At 40.7% G+C, this 23,025-nt stretch overlaps 1 protein-coding gene across 1 annotated transcript; it reads left to right on the top strand.

Annotated features, from left to right (window-relative positions):
• Window positions 1-9,000: 9,000 nt before the first annotated feature.
• Window positions 9,001-22,615, top strand: pwwp2b (PWWP domain containing 2B). Its single transcript, XM_061790419.1, has 3 exons — window positions 9,001-9,416; window positions 13,566-15,294; window positions 22,114-22,615. Exons 1-2 carry the CDS (start codon window positions 9,277-9,279, stop codon window positions 15,292-15,294), a joined length of 1,869 nt encoding a protein of 622 aa, XP_061646403.1. The 5' UTR covers window positions 9,001-9,276; the 3' UTR covers window positions 22,114-22,615.
• Window positions 22,616-23,025: the final 410 nt, after the last annotated feature.

Raw genomic sequence — 23,025 nt, 5'->3', positions numbered from 1 at the left:
GGAGCCTATCCCAGCTATCATCGGGCAGGAGGCGGGGTACACCCTGAACTGGCTGCCACCCAATCGCAAGGCACATAGAAACAAACAACCATTCACACTCACAGTCACACATACGGGCAAGAGTCTTCAATTAACCTACCATGCATTTTTTTGGGATGTGGGAGGAAACCGGAGTGCCAGGAGAAACCCCACGAAGGCACGAGGAGAACATGCAAACTCCACACAGGCGGGGGCGGGAATTGAACTCCGGTCCTCAGAACTGTGAGGCAGATGCTCTAACCAGTCGGCCACCGTGTCACCCCTATCTGTTTCCATGGCATGAATTTTTTAGCTTTTGGTGATCAATTCTGATCAGTAGTAATACACAAAAAGGAATCGGATAAATACCAAATTCTATGTTCAATGAGCTCTCTAATCTGTTGTGGCCGGACCTCCTCACTCACTGCTGAAATTGGCTTCTACTTTTGCTCTTCTGTGCTGTCTGACCGCTAACGTTTACCTTTTCTATTAACATCCTACCTTTTAAGTATCATATGATATCTAAAAAAAAACAAAATAATGGAGTAAATAACTATTATTTGACATATTAATCAAGAAATAATAAGGCCGTTTACAATTTTTCCCAGTTTTGTTGTCAATTTGAAAATTTACGAATAACAATAATTTTAGCATACAAATATAATTTGGGTTAAAGGGGTTCTAAATAGGACGGCACGGTGATCGAGTGGATAGCACATCTGCCTCACAGATCTGAGATTGGGGGTTCAAATCCCAGCTTCAGCCTTCCCGTATGGCATTTTCTTGTTCAGCCTGTACTACTTACGTGGGTTTATCTCCTCCTTCATTCCAAAAATTATATACATTGAAAACTCTTCAATGTCATGAGGTGCGAATGATGGTTTGTCTATCTGTAGGTCCCCTGAGATTGACTGACTGACCATTCCAGGGTGTACCCTGCTTCTCGCCCGAAGTCAGCTGGGACAGTTTCCAGGACAACCAGGACCCTAATGAGGATAAGCGGTATAGAAAATGGATGGATGGTCTTCAAAATACTGGTGTGTTAACCATTATGAAATGAATTTAAAAATTGGTTATTACCAATTCTGTAGACCCTACATTGGGTGGGGTTCCAATAAACTTGTTAAGCACCAAGCCAACATAATCAACAAGCCAAACTCGATGATAATAATCATAATGTGAAGTACACAGAGGATGATATATACTGTGACAGTGATATACTGTTACCTCACTCCCTCATATTTTTGCACATTGTCAAGTCAATAAGGCTCTAATCTGTTTGCCCCAAAGATTATATGCGAGTAGCTAATCAAGCATGCATGCTAAAGGTGTTATTTTCTTCATTTAGATCTCTGCAAACATAACTATTAGGGGGAAATCCAATCAGCACTTCCATTAGAACTGTATGAATTTTTTCACGATTTAGTGTCAATGCCACATATCCAGATATGGATTACATTCACTAAGAACTGCTTTTAATAAAAAGGTTCAAAACACTTAAGTAAAACCATTTAAAGTACACTTTTATTATCATTAATAAAAGTAATTTAATGCTAGTAATTCACCGCTTCCTCTACACTGGTATGTTTTGTTTTTGGTTTTTTTTTCACCAAAAGGAAATAAATATGCTGTAAATATGAAATTAACTGAATAAATCATTAAAATAGGAAACATTTTATTGTTTATTATTATTACTCTAAAATTATTACATATTTTATACAAATGATGTATTACTTGTCTCTGAATTAATTTGTTATATTTAGCTGGTTTTATTTATTTACAGTGTTACAAATTACTAGGATTTAAGATTTAACTTGTTCTTCTGCCAGTTATTTTTCCTGTCTGTTTAGATTCCTCCATCCATCCATTTTCTGAGCCGCTTCTCCTCACTAGGGTCGCGGGCGTGCTGGAGCCTATCCCAGCTGTCATCGAGAAGGAGGCGGGGTACACCCTGAACTGGTTGCCAGCCAATCGCAGGGCACATACAAACAAACAACCATTCGCACTCACAGTCACACCTACGGGCAATTTAGAGTCTCCAATTAATGCATGTTTTTGGGATGTGGGAGGAAACCGGAGTGCCCGGAGAAAACCCACGCAGGCACGGGGAGAACATGCAAACTCCACACAGGCGGGGCCGGGGATTGAACCCAGGTCCTCAGAACTGTGAGGCTGACGCTCTAACCAGTCGGCCACCATGCCGCCTGTTTAGGTTCCTGACATATAAAAATTGATACCTAATTTCCCAGATGAACCTAAAGGGAAAATTACTGAATGGGATTTGTCAATATTATTTTTTCCATTGTGTTTATTGAACATAAACAGAAAACAAAATAATGAACATGAGATCAACTTGTGACAAATGGAAAAACAAAACAAAAAACAAAAACACATTAATAATAAACAAAGGAATGTACAATGTATATGTTCAAAAACAGTAGGAAGAGGTAAAAAACCTATCAGGTCCTACCCCTAATACACCCTGAACTGGTTGCCAGCCAATCGCAGGGCACATAGGAACAAACAACCAAACAACAAATTTAGAGTCTCCAATTCATACATGTTTTTGGGATGTGGGAGGAAACCGGAGTGCCCGGAGAAAACCCACGCAGGTACAGGGAGAACATGCAAACTCCACACAGGCAGAGCCAGGGATTGAACCCGGGTCCCCAGAACTGTGAGGCTGACGCGCTGACCAGTCGTCCACCGTGCCGCCGCAAAAACACCTGTCAAGTATAATAGTAATTATTTAGGAAGCTGATCGTATATTCTAGGAGTCTTAAACAAACCGGTTCATGTAAAGTAGTGACTTCATAAAGTACTGAACTAATCATAGACAGTATATTCTAAGTAGCAAAAAAATAATAACGGGCCCATCCAAGTGTAATTATTATCAAGCGAGTCACAATTTTTATGCATAATTGGGAAAAAAGAAGGCTCTTTGTCTCATAAAAGCATGGAATGAATGGTCCAATGCCTTGAGTAAACAGGTTCATTCAGATAAAGGAGTATTAAGCAAAATGCCTGTAAGGTAAATGCAGCATATTAAGAGATCAGCTGTTAAAAAGTTACTGATGAGCAGTGAATATATATTTGAAGCTTGATGGATTCTCCAACCAGTTCAGAGTGTACCCCGCCTCCTGCCCGATGATAGCTGGGATTGGCTCCAGCACGCCCGCGACCCTAGTGAGGAGAAGCGGCTCAGAAAATGGATGGATGGATGGATGGATTCTCCAGGGATTTGCAGTCATGCATAAAGCTGTATTTCGGCAACCCCTACCAACCTCAGAAGAAGAAATATATGCAGTGGTCTCAGAAAAACATGACAGCTAATTGTCAAACGGTTTTATGCACTGATGAATGCTGTGCTACTTGGAAGGTTCTGGATGATTGGTAGATGGACACCATCAGCAAGACGGTTTTGAGACTGTAATAATAGGGAGTACGATGGTAGGCCCCTTTACAGTGCATGAAGGTGTCAAAAGGACTTCTGTGAAATATGTGGAGTTTTTAACTGACCATTTCCTGTCGTAGTATGGAAGAAGAACCATACTTTTGTGTAAGTAAATGCACCATCCTATGCTGCAAAAGACACCAGTTGAAGCTTGTGTAAATATGGATATAAAGGGAAAATGTTCATGACGTGGCCACATCATCCCCTGACCTCAACCCTATTGAGAACCTGTGGAACATCCTTAAAGGGAAGATCTTTGACGGTGGATGGTAGTAAACCTCCAAACAGAACTTTTACGAATTTAAATTTGATAAAGGAAGAAACTAGTTTTAAAAATGATTATTGATGAGGTGCTCCTGTTTTAACATTTGACTTGATCAGCAGTTCCTTTGTTTGAAATGGCATTATATTTTTTAAATCATCTTTTCATAAAGGCAGAAGTAAATAAACAACCTTGTTTTGTTTTATTTCAGGAACACTGGAGTCTGAGGAGTTTTTGAAATATAAACTGTTTTGTTCAATAAAATCCCCATTATTATAGAAGTTAATATGGTTGATGTATTCAATGTAAAATTCAATTAACTATTTACAAAAATGGACAAAAACTGTCTCTGCTTAATCATTTGGAACACAATGTATTTATTCATTCATTTTAATTGTAGATAGTGTGATAGTGTGAGCCAAATGCAAATATGACATGCCAAACTGTTTTCTAAATGCTATATTACTTGTCCATTTTCCAAGGAAATGTGGTAAGCCTTCAAGCACTGGACTTGAGTAAGTGCCCTACCATTTTCCCTTCACCTGACATTGTGCATGAAGGGCTCCAGTGTATCCTCCATTACCCGAAGAACACTATCGACCATTCAGTGGGTCCCCTCCAGGTGAGTCAAAGGCACCTTAACATTGAGCAAAGATGGCTCAGCATGTACGTCTATCCTTGCCATCTGCTCCCTCTGCAAAGAGACAATGGCTGGCCACTAAAATAGCTCCCCGGCCTGTTTCTCCGGTGTCACCTATGTCATATACCACACAGTTGAGTCCTCCAAGTTCCAACCTTGTAATATTTTTAGCCAGATGAAAAAGATCAATAACCTGCGGCTTCAAAACGGAAGCACACTCTTGCCAGACGCTGTCTGTGACTCATCACTGTGAGAAGGGCAAGACAGACCTCCACAGGAGAGGCTGCTGCACACAATTTTGGGATGAACAACACAACTGTGCTCTGCACCATTGTGGCAAATCTTCCCTGCCTTTGCAAAACTGCCGAGTCTCCTGTTGTAATTGACTCTTCTTCTGAGGTTCCAGTCATCCTAGTCATTTGTTGGCAACTCCTGCCCCCCTAGCTACCATAATTCTAGCTAGGGGAGCAGCTAGCATTATGGTAGGCTGTTGTGGCTTTGTATGATTCTTATACAAACTACTGGACTCCTGATCATCCGTTTCTAGAATAAATTGTAAAATTGCTAATTTGTGTTGTTCCTTCCTTGTTAGTTCAATCGACAATACGAATACATCAAACGAGACGCCATTGCAACAGCAGAACAAGCAGTTGGGCTTCGGCAGTAGTGAATTGCCACATTTAAAGTGAGCACAAGGCACATACTCGGTCGTGTTGTTCAACTCACAAATGCATGAGCCTTACAAAAACGGCATTATTTTCAAAAATAAATAAATAAACATGCTTCTCAATGTTATAAAACGTATTGCTAGAAGCATCGCAACAAAATATAAACAATCATTTACTTAATTATATTGCCAAATTTTGAGTTAAAAGTGAACGTATTTGTTGAATGTTGTTGCATACCAGTATGGGGGTGGCAGTAGCTCAGTCTGTAAGTCCCAAAACGGATCAAATCTAAAAATGACAACTAGCTGCAGGAGAGATGCCAGTCTGGTTGCTGTCTACTGTCGAGGTGCCCTTGAGCAAGGCATCGTCCTTATGACCCCAACTCAAGTGGTGCAGCAGCTTTCACTCTGAATCATTCGTTGCATGGCTGTATGTGTGTGAGCTGGCTTTGTGTGTGGTTTGTAACACAAAGAGACAGCCTGCAATGAGACTGGATGACAAACAAGCTGTTCTTGAGCCAGGGAAAAGTATTTATGTATCCTTAGCTCTTCATGTCTTTACATCCTGCCGTGACAATATTCTGTTCTGGAAACACACCATTATTGTGTCCTAATACAAACACAGCTAAACATTCAACGTCTCCTTAACAAGCATTTGGAGCCTGAAGGTCAAAGATGTTTCTCTTTCATCATAATATATTACAATATGCTGGATCTGGCTCAGCCACAGAAGCCTCGGACTTCTTAAGGGGTATTCAAAATCAAAGAGCGTACAGAAGAAAAGCCAGTCTGAGCATTTTCATGGAAGACAAAATAAATGTACTGTAGGCGCCTACCTCTATGTATAATCAAGACCAAATTCCATCTGGCAACTGCGTACCACAAGGGGGCAGACAAGCCCTACACCTGCCATCATAAACCAACACATGAAAAAACATGTTTGTGAAATGCTAAAATAGAGCTATCAGCATTCATGCTTGACATTTACAGTACAGTCTGAAATCAACTGGCAGAGGATGTGTATCAAATATACTGCCAGTGCAAGACTATATTGCTCCATTTTGATTGATAATATTGTGGTAGTAGTTTGCTGTGGTGAAGAACTGCACTCAGGGCTGTCTAATACAGGGGTCCTTGGTTTGCAGCGTTTTGAGGTTATGAACAGTGTGCAATTAACCAGTTTGTGCAGCGGTGTAAGAATACTGTACATTATGACACACCACAAGAAGGCATGCTGTACTTTTCTGTTTTAAATTCTTCTTTTTTCTTTTTTTTACTTATGGCCTGAAAGTGTTTTTATTTACTCAGTGGTGAATGGTCAGGGCCAACAACGCCAATGTATTTTTCCGTCCTCTAATTTGTTGGTGAGAGCAAAACTAGTCACAGCCAACTTTGTCTAGCAAAACAGGTCTCTAGCAATCTGCACACAATACATTTAATAATCAGCATCTCTGGTGATTATGATGTATTTTACTTAAATGTGTTATGTTTTTGTCATTTTATTAGAGCTATATTGATTCTAAACAGTTCCACAGGATGTACGTGGCACAGTTATGTGCTGTTCTATTGTTATATTTTTGTACTATAGTATTGATGTTTTCTACCATTGTGACATGATACTAGGAGTATTAGTGATGAACTATAAACCGCTCTGATTTATGTACAAAATTGTCGTAAATCAAGGACACCCTGAATTGTAAATTACTCATGCATAAACATGAGGTAACCAAAATATCACAAACCACTCTAACAACTCTAAATATGACACAGCACCACAGGAAAATACAACCAAACTAATTCACTTTGGGTAGACAAATCGCTCGCTGGAACAGAGCATAATTACAGTATATTTGCAAAGCGAGACTTTATGATACTGCTCTTGTCCCTGTATTGGATTTTATTGGATGGTGCGAGCGATCATAATATTTGTTCCGCTTCATCTATTTGACAGCTTTCCAATGCAGCTTGAAAGTAGACCAGTATGTATCCATTAGGGCATGTAGCACAATAAAACCTTTGTGATGAGGCTACCTAAAGAATTATTGTACAATGTTATTTTTACGCAAGTTGAAAATATATCTTCCCAGTGGAGTGAATAAGAATTTTTTCTATTCTAGGTGCGAAAAACAGATTAGGATACCGGCGACGACGACATCAGTCGACCTCAGAGCAAAACATCTGACTTACCCATGGTGTGAGGACCACGTATATGGCCACTCTTTGTCACCCAAATATTCAATTATAAATTACACACAGAATCATCTGTGTCCTTTTGCAACATTGTGCAACCATAAATACAATAACAATCTTACAAAAGACACAGATTTGTAGATTTCTAATGTCAGTATGTCTTGATCTTTAGTGTCACCGTGTATTGAATATTGGGCTATTTTATATGTCAGTTTTCATCTTGACACTGTTGCAGTAATCTGTAAATGAAGCCAATACATCACAAAACCCTTCAAAGTCAAACTGCATACTGTTTGTAACCTGCTAGATATTTTGCAAAAGGTCTTTGGTTTTATATGGTGCCTGCGGCAAACTAGAGACACCTAGTGGACTTTTTTTTTTCCACGCCTGCAAAAGAAAATCCACACACTTCCTTCTGCCATTTAGCATTGTTTTTAAGGGGGGGTGGGTAATGAACATATGTTAAACCTCCTTAAGTACATGATAGACAATATTTTACCTGTGGCCACATCAGTCACATGTATTTAATCTTTCCAACTCACAATAGAATCGGCTATGATGCTCCATACACACATAATTCAGTGTTTCCCAACCTTTATTATGACAATTTAGGCACAATTTACTCACAAATAGATGTGTTTATATGAATTTAATGCAACACAAAACTAATACACTCGAGGGAAGTCATGGCTTATTCTGTTGTATGAATGGCAACAGGTGGATACACAGGTTAATTGTACCTTCTGACATCTAATGGAAACACATTTAAAGTGTTCTGCTTTTCACTATAGGCTACATCGCTGGCATAGTTGGATGACAAAAGATTTAGTTTTAATTAATAAATAATAATTTCTGGGAAAATTAAGTGAAGTTGGATCATTTCCCGTGGCCCCCCTCCCCTGACGATCTCTCAAGGCTGGTGCCACAGCAACTTTGTTGGGAATCACTGACATAATGAATTATTTTATAAAAGGGCTTTGACCTTTTTCGGCCTCCCAGGTCTGCGAAGAAAAGGCAGCTCAATGGCCATGCTAGAGCAAAAAAAAAAAAAAAAAAGATGCAGAGAACATGCATAGACCCGAGGGGCAAAGCTGTTGATCACATTGCAGCAGTAGGATGTGGAAGCCGTCTGTCCTATTTCATTCACACAAGCACCCATACTGAAGTCATTAGATATTGACCTGAAATTGCTTGTTGTCTTTTTCTGGCAGATGAGAAAATTGCAGGATTGGGCTGGATTCTTTTGCGATATTCACAAGAGAAATTTGGGGATTCCATCTCTATTCAAAATAAAGAATACTAATATGTACCATACAAATCCCTTTATGTGTGACTGCTGTCATTTTCATATATTAATTTAGTCATACTTTCAATAAATAAACCTACTGAGAGTGTGAATATTTAATATCTGCAGTAAGTCTGTGAGTGCAAAAACAAATATGACATGATGACCTTCTATGTCACCAGATTGACATAAAACCCAGTACTATTTATAATATTCACAAAAACATAAATCTAAATAAACTAACTTTACATCCAGTAACTGACTAAGAGCTTATTTCACCCAACCTTTTTTTTTTCTTAAGTCAGATGTTACACAACATGGCTAATTGGTCGCAAGCAAAATAAAGGTGTTTTTTTTTTGTACCATATATTTTATAATAAGTGTAATTTAGGTTATTCAAATAAATGTTCCTACATTTTGCCTGAAGCATAATGTAAAAAATCCCGTAGCGTTCGTCAAGCTGCCGACATTTCCGAGGCAAAAGGTGGCCAATAATGACTGCGATCATGTCAAAGTGAGGCAGAGAAAGGGAAGGCCTTGTCTTGAGAGATTTTTGCTTCTCTTGCTTGCACAGGCAGTGTGATGTCAGCGGTGGCAGTGCTGGTGTAATTGACTCGGTAGGGGTGATGGCGTCATTTTATGCCCCGCTGTAGCCTCCTGCTTCAATAGCGAAGGTGGAGACGGAGCTTTAGCCGACGCGACCGTGGCTCCCTTGGCCCGGATCGAGCACCGCCGAGCCGGACACCTCACCACGGGAAACATGGAGGCTGCGGCCGAGGAGCTGCTGGCCGGCTCTCGGCTACCTGTCACTATCGATCAAATCGTTAACGATACGCTATTGGTGACGCTGACCTATCGAGATAGGAGCTATACGGGGATATTACTTGACTGCAACAAAAAGTGAGTGTCATTTTTTAATGTTGACTTTGATCGTTTGTGGCTCAAATTAATTTGACTTAGCTCGTGGCTAATATAGTGTGGATGCTAGTTAGTTAGCCGCCTGGGCCTCAATACAAATACATGGGATTATTGTAGCTGACATTGTAGCTATCTTGCTAGCATTCTAGCTCCTGGTTGTGTTTTTAATAACAGCTGACAGTAGTATCATCGAATGCGGTTATTTCACCACAAGAGTGTCATGTATGTCAAGATAGCTGTTCCATTTACTGAGATTGAGAATGGCTTCATAGGAACAATAGCTAATGTCAGTGAGTTCATCTATAGCTTATTGTTAGCCTTATCATACACATCAGCTCCTTCCTTATGGACTAAAAATAAGGAACTGACCATCGACATTCACTAGATATGTAATGTTTCAAAAAAACATTTTTTTTTAAATCATCACTGATTCTCTTTAGTGAATCTCCCTTTCAAATATCTGAGGTATTGTAGCTTGGCTGATAAATAGCCATCTTTTTGTTCATTCTACTAATACAGCAGTATGGACGGATAAAATATGTGATTTAATATGATCATACATCATTGACATTTGATATACCTTGGCTTCAAAGAAACATGTTAAACTTGATCTTTTGACAGGTAAAAAGCAGCCCATTTGAAATGTGAGGGCCATAAAGGCATACATTGTTGCCATGTACCAATGTGTAATGTCTTCTCTGCTTCTTTCTGTGTGTGTGTCACATGTAAACATTTTTCTTCGTGTTGTGCACCTTTTTAAAAGAGCCTGGTGTTTGCCTATTAATAGATGAGCACAATCAGATTAGAACAAAGTTGCTCCCAAGTACATGTATATTGCTTTTCCTATGACCCTTCAGTCATTTTCAATAGGCCTCAACTTAAGGTCATAAAATGTGTTGACTTTGTCCGAATAACTTAACTTGTTCTTAATGCCACATAGGCCTTTTCATGTGTACTACATGAAATTACGTTTTATTGAGCTACACACTATGTCCTTATGGTATGCTTGACCGGCCCTGCCTGTTCTCTGTCATAGGCAGCAATGTGCGTCCTGGGAAGTTACTGTAAAGGTGAATATTGTTGTTCCTTCGTGCCACGTCAATGGGGGGCAAGCATCAAGAGACTTTTATTCAGCAGTGACTGCCTCTTCTCCAGGGGATGGCCAGGTCCCTAATTGTGCACTAATTAATAATCTCATCTCTCACAACCCCTTAGTACACAGGGATGTGTAAATAAATGAAAACAATCTCCTGACTCCTTATCAAGAGTATACCTCAGAATCCCAGGTGATTCATGGGTTTATTTTTTTTTTCTGTCAAGAAAGTTGGAGGTCCTGGGCATCCCTTAGTGCCTTTGTCTAGTCATGAAAGCAACATAGAAATAACGGTCGTATTCAGCCAGGTATCTATGAAAATAAATACAAAAGAGTGTCATATCTTCTATCTAGTGCAAAATAGTTTGACATTACATGTTTGTCCCCAAACCCCGCAAGTCAAGGTTTTTCAGCATACAGGTGAAAAGAATGGTTGGAGAGTTTGTCCAGTCCAAGTAAAACAAATTGTAAAATAGATCCCCCTACATGGTCTTTTATACCCTTGAACAGTACATTTGTACAAAGAAGTATTATGGCCGCGCCAGAAAAGAGTCAACTTGCAGAAGGTAATGTTCAAGTTGGTTACGACTTGGCATAGTCATAAAGTTGCAAAAATAAAATATGGGGACAAAAAATCTTAGTCATATTAAGTGAACACATTACAAATTTATCAAGTGAATGTCAAAATCATCTCACAGAACTAAATGCAAAGGTCTTTTAAATCTGTCATATTCATTGCATAATAATAATTATTACAGTAAATATTTATACAAAAAGCACTTATTGACCAAAACTGCGGCGACTGAGTGTTCCTTCGCATGCTGCGTGTCAACGTGTCCTTACGCCACTGCACAAACTTGTTCATTGCACGCTGTCCGTACCCTCGTGTGATCATCACAGTAAATATATGTATGGAAAACACTTCTAGGGCATAAGTATTAAAACAGGCAAATTCAAAACAGTAAATACAGCGGTAACTGCCTTCTTGTGCTGTGTGACAACATATTCTCGCACCGCTACACCATTTGTAACCTTAAAATCATCCAACTGTCCCATCATAACTCTCTGTATTGGTGATGGCGTTGTGTGTTGAAAACATTGACTATTTCTTTGTTTGTGAAACAGTTCTGCAGATATTAGTTTATGATACTATAACTTTCTTGTAAAATTATGAATGATTTTCTTTTCATTCTGCCCATACTATGTCTTCTGTACATTGGGTTGTTTCTATTTTAGCTGAGGTAAAACACCAATATTATATATACAACCCCAATTCCAATGAAGTTGGGACCTTGTGTTAAACATAAATAAAAACAGAATACAATGCTTTGCAAATCATGTTCAACCTATATTTAATTGAATACACTACAAAGACAAGATATCTAATGTTCAAACTGATCAACTTTATTGTTTTTAGCAAATAATCATTAATGTACAATTTTATGGCTGCAACACATTCCAAAAAAGCTGGGACCGGGTCATGTTTACCACTGGGTTACATCACCTTTTCTTTTAACATCATTCAATAAACGTTTGGGAACTGAGGACACTAATTGTTGAAGCTTTGTAGATGGAATTATTTCCCAATCTTGCTTGATGTACAGCTTCAGCTATTCAGCTATTCTCCGTTGTCGTATTTTACGCTTTATAATGCGCCACACATTTTCAATGGGAGGCAGGTCTGTACTGCGGGCAGGCCAGTCTAGTACCTGCACTCTTTTACTACGAAGCCACGCTGTTGTAACACGTGCAGAATGTGGTTTGGCATTGTCTTGCTGAAATAAGCAGGGGCTTCCATGAACAAGACGTTGCTTGGATGGGAGCATATGTTTCTCCAAAACCTGTATGTACCTTTCAGCATTAATGGTGGCTTCACAGATGTGTAAGTTACCCATGCCATTGGCACTAACACAGCCCCATACCATCACAGATGCTGGCTTTTGAACTTTGCGTCCATAACAGTCCGGATGGTTCTTTTCCGCTTTGGCCCGGAGGACACGACCTCCACAATTTCCCAAAACAATTTGAAATGTGGACTTGTCGGACCATAGAACACTTTTCCACTTTGCACCAGTCCATCTTAGATGAGCTCGGGCCCAGAGAAGCCGAGCGTTTCTGGGTGTTGTTGATAAATGGGTTTTGCTTTGCATAGTAGAGTTTCAAGTTGCACTTACGGATGTAGCACCAAACTGTATTTACTGACATTGGTTTTCTGAAGTGTTCCTGAGCCCATGTGGTGATATCCTTTACACATTGATGTCGGTTTTTGATGCAGTGCCGCCTGAGGGATCGAAGGTCACGGGCATTCAATGTTGGTTTTCGGCCTTGCCGCTTACATGCAGTGATTTCTCCAGATTCTCTCAACCTTTTGATGATATTATGTACCGTAGATGATAAAATCCCTAAATTCCTTGCAATTGTACATTGAGGAACATTGTCCTGAAACTGTTCGACTATTTTCTCACGCACTTATTCACAAAGAGGTGAACCACGCCCCATCTTTGCTTGTGAATGACTGAGCAATTCAGGGAAGCTCCTTTTATACCCAATCATGGCACCCACCTGTTCCCAATTATCCTGTTCACCTGTGGGATGTTCCAAACAGGTGTTTGATGAGCATTCCTCAACTTTCGCAGTCTTTTTTGCCACCTATCCCAGCTTTTTTGGAACATGTTGCAGCCATAAAATCCTAAATTAATGATTATTTGCTAAAAACAATAAAGTTAATCAGTTTGAACATTAAATATCTTGTCTTTATAGTGTATTCAATTAAATATAGGTTGAACATGATTTGCAAATCATTGTATTCTGTTCTTATTTATGTTTAACACAACGTCCCAACTTCATTGGAATTGGGGTTGTATTTGCACTACTTCACATGCATCTGATGTGGTGGAATAAAAGCAAGCTCTGAATGTAATCTCTCTGTGAAACCCACAAAGGAACAATGTGTTTGGCAAAGCTGAATTAACTTTACTCTTGAAAGACCACTAGATTTTTGATTGATTTATTCTTCTTTCCTCTCTTCATCATTTCAGGACCGGGCTCTTCTGTTTACCAGATTTCGCAACAAAACCAGTTGACTTCGCAGTATCTAAAGAAACTTGTGTAATACCAGAAGTTCAGGGTGAGGAGCAAGATTCCAAATCTCCCAGCCAGGCATCACAAAGACCAAAGGATGAAAATACTCTCCCCGAAAGCAGTATACCTACTGCGCCTCTACTTTGTCCAGTTCCCACACCAGTGCCAGCTGGGCAGATGCCCTACCCTCCTTATTTTGAAGGAGCCCCTTTCCCCCATCCTTTATGGGTACGCCATAGCTACAGCCAATGGGTACCACAGCCCCCTCCCCGACCCATAAAGAGGAAGAAGAGGCGGACACGAGAGCCCGGCCGCATGACGATGAGTACTATCCGTCTGCGGCCACGGCAAGTACTTTGTGAAAAGTGCAAAAACACCTTGAATAGTGATGAGGACAGCAAAGATGGCTTGAACAATACAAAGAACTCTAGAAAAGAGAATACACTACATAGTGACGATGATGGTGATGATAAAGATGCACCTAATAAACTCTCGAAGAAAAATGATGTAGTTGCAGCCAAGGACAATAAGAGACGGGAAAATGGCACCAGCATTGACAGCAAGCGCCTCAGGAAAGACAAAAGAAGTGAAGCTGAAGGGGATAAGTTCCCTGGAGGTGATGTTATCCCCCACAGTCCAGTCATAAAAATTTCATACAGCACTCCACAAGGCAAGGGAGAGGTCATGAAGATTCCTTCGCGAGTCCACGGTTCAGTAAAACCATTCTGTCCCAAGCAGCTAGCGCATAATGGCTTGGGAGACAATGGCAAGATATCTTCTAATCCTACCAAGGAGCAAAGACACATTTTAGACGCTCGGCGTTCTGGTCTCACAGTATCCATTCCCAAACTCAAACTGACAAGGCCGTTCACTACAGTGTGTCAGGATTTACCATCTCCAAATATCCGCTTGAGACACCCACAGAGGAAGCATGATGAGAGCATGGTTGAGTACGAGGCGGAACTTGTAGGAGATGCCAGAAGACGAAGTCCAAGGGCACCAGGACCCTGCCTCACCCACTCTGAGGACTCGGGGGAAGGCAAGAACTCTCTGGAGTTGTGGTCAGGGAGTTCTGGAGAGGAAGCAGAGCGCGGCCACAATGACCTAACCCTTCTCATCAATTTCCGTAAGCGAAAAGCAGATTCCTCTAGCCTGTCAGTTTGCAGCAGTGACAGCCTAGATGAGTCAAAGTCCTTCAGCTCTGATGGCACGTCACCAGAGCTCTGCGATTTGGCTCCTGGTGAAGACCTCTCTGTAACCTCATCTTCAATACCTTCACGGGACGATTGCAAGACAGTGCCCCCGCTCACTGTGCGGCTTCACACTCGCAGCATGACAAAATGTGTAACTGAAGAAGGTCACGCTGTGGCGGTGGGAGATATTGTGTGGGGAAAAATCCATGGCTTCCCCTGGTGGCCCGCACGTGTCCTCAGTATCAGCGGCACCCGCAAAGAGGAGACTGCTACATGTGAGGCCCAGTGGCCCCAGGCAAAGGTGGCATGGTTTGGTTCCCCTACCACATCCCAGCTCTCTGTTGCCAAACTTTCACCATTCAGAGAGCTCTTCAGGTCTCGTTTCAACCGCAAAAAGAAAGGGATGTACCGGAGAGCCATCTTGGAGGCAGCCAAAGCTGTTGGACACATGAGCCCAGAGATTACATCTCTACTTTCTCACTGCGACACATAGGTTAGTTGACACGTTGAAAACCATTTGAGGTCATGCGTGATGATTTCATTTTTCAATTCTTATATAACCTTTATTAAGCCAGGAAAATTTGATTGAGATTAAGAATCTCTTTTACAAGTGTGTCCTGTTCGGGACAGGCAAACACATGAAACAGGTTTGACAGGACAAGCTAAAAACATTCAGACAGAGTTTGAACATTTCAGTGCATTTGCCATGCTAGATACCATTCAAGCAATACTTCACTGGGTTTACGACTATAATGTCACATGCTGGAAATGTACTTGGTTCAAGAGCTGAAAAACTGAGTCTTGAGTCACTTTGGTATTTTCCATGAAAATCCATGTGACGTGAGTCTGTCATGCAGAACCAAACATATTTAGTAAATTCAATAAATAGTAGATGGGCTCTTCAAATGTTGAGTGAAGTCTAAGAGCACAATATTCAAAAGCAAATAACTGGTTATTACTATTCAGACGTCTTTGTGCCTTTGCCTGCAATGTGGTATAATGCCAAAGTTGAATCAGTTTGCTAAAAGAGATGTTTTTCTAAAACTATAAATGTATGAATTAAAATCTAGAATGGGATCTATCCCAGCTCACTATATGTGTGAGGCAGAGTACACCCACCAGTCAGTCGCAGGGCATGAAATTCAAAACTGGTTTTTCTCTTAAGAAAGGGTTGAAATTGTGTTCCAGAGTCCAACTTTCCATCATACATGAAAAACATGAACTGTGATGGTGTGCTTTCAGCAATGTCTTGCAATCCTCACAAGCCATGCCAGTGTACAAATAAGTTAACTACTGTAATATTAATACATGAAAACAATACAACACACTTTAAAGGTCGCATGCCACAATTTTTGTTTGTTTGTTTTATAATCTTTGACGTCCATTATCGGGTTTGCAAGATAATTTGGGTAGGAAATGCCCAGGATGCCTCTTTTTCAAATAATCCTAAATGGTCCAAAATGCCTGGCAGATGAGATGGGATTTTTCATTAATACAATATTCCATCCATCCATCCATTTTCTGAGCCGCTTCTCCTCACTAGGGTCGCGGGCGTGCTGGAGCCTATCCCAGCTGTCATCGGGCAGGAGGCGGGGTACACCCTGAACTGGTTGCCAATCGCAGGGCACATAGGAACAAACAACCATTCGCACTCACAGTCATGCCTACGGGCAATTTAGAGTCTCCAATTCATGCATGTTTTTGGAATGTGGGAGGAAACCGGAGTACCCGGAGAAAACCCACGCAGGCACAGGGAGAACATGCAAACTCCACACAGGCGGGGCCGGGGATTGAACCCGGGTCCTCAGAACTGTGAGGCTGACGCTCTAACCAGTCGGCCACCGTGCCGCTAATACAATATTCAATCTGTAAATAAGCTTTGCTCTAATTGGATCGTCTCCTTAATTTGAATATGGAAAACAGCTTGCGAGACCGTCGTGAGATAGGTTACTTTTACCTTACTGATGATGTTGCAATTGTGATCATGATAGCCGCCAAGATATGGCCTAAATCTGATCGAATACTGATAGATGCATCTATATGCAGAACTCACATTGACTGATCATGCTAGCATTGTCTAAATGTGCTGATGATGTTAGTTAAATATTACTTTTTGAATATGATTTAAGTAAATTTAAGTACTTACGGCTGGTGGAGAGGTGGGTAACCTACATGATGGCACAACTCCAGGTTTCGAAGACAGCACAATTTTGGTTCTGAAATGCTTAGGATTTTCTCCCAAAAGGAATTGAAGTTATTCCTCAACTCCTCTGAGGTTAACAAGTTATGTGAAGTACAACTCTTGGCTTTGCAAGACACACATGTGCTGTCCTTCAGCCATTTTCCAAAGTTGAGTGGGTGGGTACCAACCACGAACAAGTGGGCAGGTGCTTGAATAATCAGTAGCGTGACTACAAAGCACCATTTTCCTGCCTTTTGCCTTTAATTTGGCTATTGCATACAATTGACAAACCGCATAGATGTCAAACTTAAACCAGTTGACTAATTCATTTTAATCGATGTTCTGCAATAAACAGTGGGAAACAAAATGTTTTTTGATGGCATGGGACTTTTAGGCACATTTATGATGAATTATGTGGAAGTAATAAGTTACCTTGCAGATAAAACCTTGTATCAAATTGTTTTAGTGTTATGTGTAGAATAAAAAAAAAATTAAGGGTATTAGTTGAAATAGAAAAACAACTATTTTTGACAATAATGGTAACTATGCAGTTGGCTGGTAGCTATTAACAACTATTATTATTCATTCATATTCCATTCCGCTTATCCTCACGAGGGTCGCGGGCGTGCTTTAGCCTATCCCAGCTATCTTCGGGCGAGAGGCGGGGGACACCCTGAACTGGTCGCCAGCCAATCGCCGCAACTTTTATTAGTAGTTGACCATGTGGCTACCGACGGCCAACTCCTGGCTCAACGTTGCGTCATCTCTGACTGACACGGCAGTGAAGTACTTGGCAATGTTTAACAACCCATTTGGATAGGCTCGATTCTTCTCTCGTTTAGTGGCTTACAATTTTTAGTGTGCAATATACCAGCACCTACTGAGTCTTACTGCTTTGAGTTAGGCAGAACCATGCTCAAATGGCATTTATACAGTGTGGGCAAAAGGGCTTTGCTCACTACGCATTTGAATTGACTGGGAGGTCAGTATATTGGTCTATATAGTGGACTACGTGCAGTCACGGTTTGATAATGACATAGTGCCCCATAAATTAACCATAAGTGTGACAGTTCTATCAGGCACACATTCAAGCTAGTGGTAACATCAACGCACATTAACAACAAAGATGAACGTCTTTATTACTGGAATAATTGAAATTTGCATATCACAATGAATTGTGGGAACCGTGTGGCCTTCCTGTCATCATGCTAGTGACTAGCACAAACTGGAGCATCCCGACCTAACCGCTTTCCGCTGTTTGGGGGGGCGACATTTGTTGCATGCTATTTTGCACTGCCCCAGCTACCTATGAGCTACAGCTAACGCGGCTAAATACGATGCGGAGCTGCGTTTCCGTCTCCATGACAGTGAATAAACTACAGTTTTAGACAAGTTTTCTCTGGGTACTCCAGTTTCCTCCCACTTCCCAAAAACATGCATGGCAGGTTGATTGAAGATTCTAAATTGTCCGTAGGTATGAATGTGCATGCGAATGGTTGTTTGTTTATGTGTGCCCTGCGATTGGCTGGCAACCAGTTCAGGGTGTACCCCGCCTCTCGCCAGAAGATCGCTGGGATTGGCTCCAGCATGCCCGCGACCCCAGTGAGGATAAGCGTTATCGAAAATGAATGAATAATATTATAAATATTTATAATAGATCCTTTAGTGGTACCACAATGGGAAAATTTGCATCACGTCAGCAGCAAAGGTGGATACAGGAAATCTAAAAAGAGCATGCGAGAGAGATTTGGCTGCAAATGCATCCACCATTCCAAGGTTGATGCAATAAATACATTATAATAGCAAATATTGAAGCCATAATTTATTAATGATTGTAATGATTACGTGAAATTAAACGTTATCCAAAATTATCTAATTACATAATATACTGCAGTAACTGTCCCGTGGTAATTATGTTCTTGACATAATTTTAAAAATACGGAAATTCAGACAAATTGTTCTTGAAGTGAGTTTCTATAGGTTTTATAGGCCATAAATGCAATTTTACAAATAATTTGCATACTTTTATAATTAATATTTGTCAGGTTTGATTTATTTTTATATTATAATGAATGTAAAATGCTTTGTGTTACTTTTTTTAATGAAAAGCGCTTACATGAAAGTTTGATTAATTTCTTTAGGTGTTTCAGGTTTCTGCCAAGAATTTTCATTTTGGTGCGTCACTACTATTGATGCTTTTCAGCTGGCCAATTGGAGGTACTATTTCTAGTATTTGGTCAGTCAGGGTTCTAAGCATGCTGAGTCAACAACCATATAGGTGATGTGAACCACTGCTGGTTGCTCATAGGTTTGTCATTGCGTGTCACTGTCACATTTAAGTATACGTTGCAATAAATGACAACAATCCATACCTTACCCGAATAACCTTAGTTTACCCTATTGCTATGTTTTAGCTCTGGACGCTGCAGTATTATACTCTACACTATCATCTTTGCTGAAGTGATCAGGTTTCTTTGAATCTTCTTGTTTGTTAGCCTGTCATTTTCCAACTGATGCATTAAATATGGCACGGTTGTTTTTCAAAGAGGCCATGAACTTGGAGACAACCCTAAATCAGGCTTTTAAACTTTTTGTCTGTTGCTGACCTGTTGTCTTAAGACCCCAAAATGTAAATCCGTGTTTTGTTTCGACATACATTCAATGCGTTTAATATTGTATTGAATTGTTGAGATATGATTTTTCACCTTCTAAATTTTCCTGATTTTGTGGGCGAGGCTAAAAAATCTGATCCTCATGATGTCTCGAGGATCAGACGACAATGCGGCAATGACCATTCTGTGCAATTGCAACGAAACCCACTTCTACCGGCCTTGAAACAATGCCCACAACTCGAAAAAAAATACATATTCCCTGAAGTGGTTTGTGTTATTTGGGCTACGTGTCTTGCGTCTGGCACCACGCACATTGTGTTGCGTGGTAGCGCAAACCGAGCTTATTGCAAGCCGGAGAGCAGTTAGTTACGGGCGGCCATCATCCTCACAGTTGCCTGCCGCACATTGCGGGGGCACATTGTGTGGCGAGGCAGTGTCAATTGTCCACCAGTGGATTGTTTAAAAAATAATAAAATATTGATGTTATTAAGAATAATAATGTGTTTAATTGTGCAGAGGGTTCAGTCTCCACTGTTCATATACTGATGAATGAAATACGTCTGATCCACCGCACGTCCGCAGAGTTTGCGTATCTGTCTGCCTGCACCTCAATCAAATTCACCAAAATGACATTAGACTAGCTGCGCAAAAAGTTAGACCGCCGGTGTTTTTCGTCCCACCATTCATACACACTGCTGTCTATTGATTGGCAGGGGGGGGGGGATTATTTGTGAACGACCAAATCGTTTAGGGGGGCTAACACACACATTTTGGAATACCCACTAACAACCAAAACGTTTTGGGGGGGCTTAAGACATTTTTAAGGGAGCTTTAGCCTCCCTAAAATAGGCCTAGCGACAGCACTGGTGTAAGGTATGTGGAAAAAGATTAGATAATTAGGAACCTTTATATATCCAGATATAACTTAAAGAACGGTTTCTTATTTACAATGTTGATCTGGTAATAGTACATTTTTACTTCTAAGAAACTTTGCAGCTTGTAATAGTATTCCTGACGTGGTTCTATATAATAGGGCAAATTAAAATGTTGATACTCTGCCCTTTAACATTTTTAGTTGCAAATGTTTATTGCATGTACCCTGCGACCGACTGGCGACCAGTTCGGGGTGCAGTCCGCCTTTCACCCGAAATCAACTGGGGTAGGCTCCAGCGCCCCACGACCCTAACCACGATAAGCGGTGTTGAAAATGGATGGATGGATGTTTATTGCGCTTTAAAATGGAATAAAAAACTATGCAAAATAATGTACAATCACATTACAGGGAATAACTTTTCATAGGCAACATTTATTAATTTTGTATTAATAACAAGTAAGCGCTCAGACTTTAATGCTAATATTAACCGCTAACTAGCCAAATAGCTTACTGAAATGACGGTCCCGCCTTGTCAGAAAGTGAATCAGCCACAACGTGCTCTATTTTTAGAAGCTCGAATCTCACTGTCGTGCTGCCATGAAAGGCATGTACTGTCTCGCAGGTTTTGCATCTCATTCCTCTTCAGTATTTGTAATCCTCAAGCTTTTTTCCAGGTAGGTCACATAGCTGACCACTATTATGCATGTGCGTCATAGGAAGACCCGGATAACCACAACTGCGCATGTGTGTCACGGCCCAAGACCGTCTTCTTGACAAATGTATTCGTTGGTGGCAGTAAATGGTTAGAATCCCGTTAAGGAATATCAATGTCAATGGCGGTGAATGAGTTAAACAGTATAAATGGCCTCTTTTGTGAAATATGAGCATGTCAGTATGGACACAGTCTAATGAGTCTTGTCGAGTAAATGTAAATAGGTGAAGTAATGCAAAGAGAGACACTTTAAAGTGCTAGCCTGTGTGCTAACTTCACTCACCTAGGTAAACCTACTCGATTCACTGGCCATTAGTATAGGAGTGATGCGAGGATTTCTGTAAATATTCTAGTAACTCTATTCTTACGAGTGTTGTATTAATGTTGTCCAGAGTTGCCCGTAGCGGAGGTCTGCATGGATGTAGGTAGGCTTTGCTGAAAGCATATTTTTCTTCAGACCATAAATTAGCCAGGCATTTTTGGAGTCCATTAGCCTCAGTTTCTTGAAGACCTAGTTTTACAACATTCATTCGCACTGGTAGTGTAGTGGTACATGCTGCTGCCCAACTGTGCCAAACAAATGATGCGACTGACTCAGTGTGGCGACTCCCTGACAGGACAAAGCTGAAAGTCACCTTCATTTGCACGTATCCATACTGACTGGTAGAAATGTTTCATTCATCAAGTGCTATGGGGGGGGGGGGGGACACTTCACCAAACTTTGCATTTCTGAGTGGTGATTTGTTCTTCCTGTTACTCATGACAAGCATTTAAATTGTGTGCTTATTTTGTTGCTCCAAAACGCAAGACTATTGTGAGACTCAGATCGCGGTTTCACATCTGTGTTGAAACTTCCAACGAAAGAGAGGATGAAACCTGCCTTGTTTGCTCATTGTCTTTACTTTGTGCTTTCTTGTCTCCGTCTTGTCCAGGAGGCTGTGCGCTGAAGGGATGTCTCCGAGTTTTTTTTTTTTTTTTGTGTGAATTCTCAGACCCTGTCATCAAGACCCAGGAGGGAGTATGTGCGGTTGCCTCGGCGACTATTTATATGCTGTTCCCCCCACCCCCTTCTTCTTTCGTTTCTTTTTCACAAGACTGTTGTAAAATGGCTGCCTAGGTGGAGGGATGTTTAGGACATGGGAGCAAAAAAAAGCCATGCACCTCATGGTCTGGTGGGACTATTCCTCGTTTTTGTTTTTTTTCTACAATCATATTTCGATACAACCGAACAACGAGCGACATAACAAGAACCAGAATGTATTTATTATATTTTCAAAATCCATCTTTTTATCTGGAAAAACATCCCAGTGTGCTGCTGTCATGTCTAAAATGCGAGCGTCGCCCACCCACCGTTTGTACAAGGACATTTGATGTAACGGTTCAAAAAGTCTTACCCTTTTGTTTAACATCTACAAAATGTGAACAGCTCCATCAGATGACAGTAACTGTTCCTACTCTTGAGTGACCAGTGTTCTATCCGACATACCTAGATTAGTGCATGTTTATACTGATCGTCATCCTTCGTATATCACCTTTACATTTCATTTTGAACTTTAGATATGTCCACTCCTCCTCCTTTTCCTTGTTTTCCATCACTTGTAATTATTTAAAGCATTAAGGAAAAAAAAGCACTTTATCTGTACCTTGGTGGCCTGCTGTAAGCTCACTGTCTGAAACACTATTGTGAGATACAGCCCTGATAGGCAGCAGGGGCGTTAGGAAATATTTGTGGTTGACTATCCATGGCCTTGGCGATAGGGGGGGCGGGGGGGAAATATTTTTATTTTAGTCATGTCTACAAGTCTTTCCTGTTTTGAATCATTGTGTACACTGTATATGTCCGC

This window comes from Phyllopteryx taeniolatus, chromosome 11, assembly GCF_024500385.1.
Source record: "Phyllopteryx taeniolatus isolate TA_2022b chromosome 11, UOR_Ptae_1.2, whole genome shotgun sequence".
Taxonomy (NCBI): domain Eukaryota; kingdom Metazoa; phylum Chordata; class Actinopteri; order Syngnathiformes; family Syngnathidae; genus Phyllopteryx; species Phyllopteryx taeniolatus.
This window is presented reverse-complemented; position numbering and strand designations above follow the sequence as displayed.

What these genes read in the sequence shown, in the direction of transcription:
- pwwp2b (XM_061790419.1), top strand. Translation starts at nt 9,277, where the DNA reads ATGGAGGCTGCGGCCGAGGAGCTGCTGGCCGGCTCTCGGCTACCTGTC. An exon ending in TTACTTGACTGCAACAAAAA is followed by an intron (nt 9,417 to 13,565) that starts GTGAGTGTCATT and finishes TCATCATTTCAG; the next exon opens with GACCGGGCTCTTCTGTTTAC.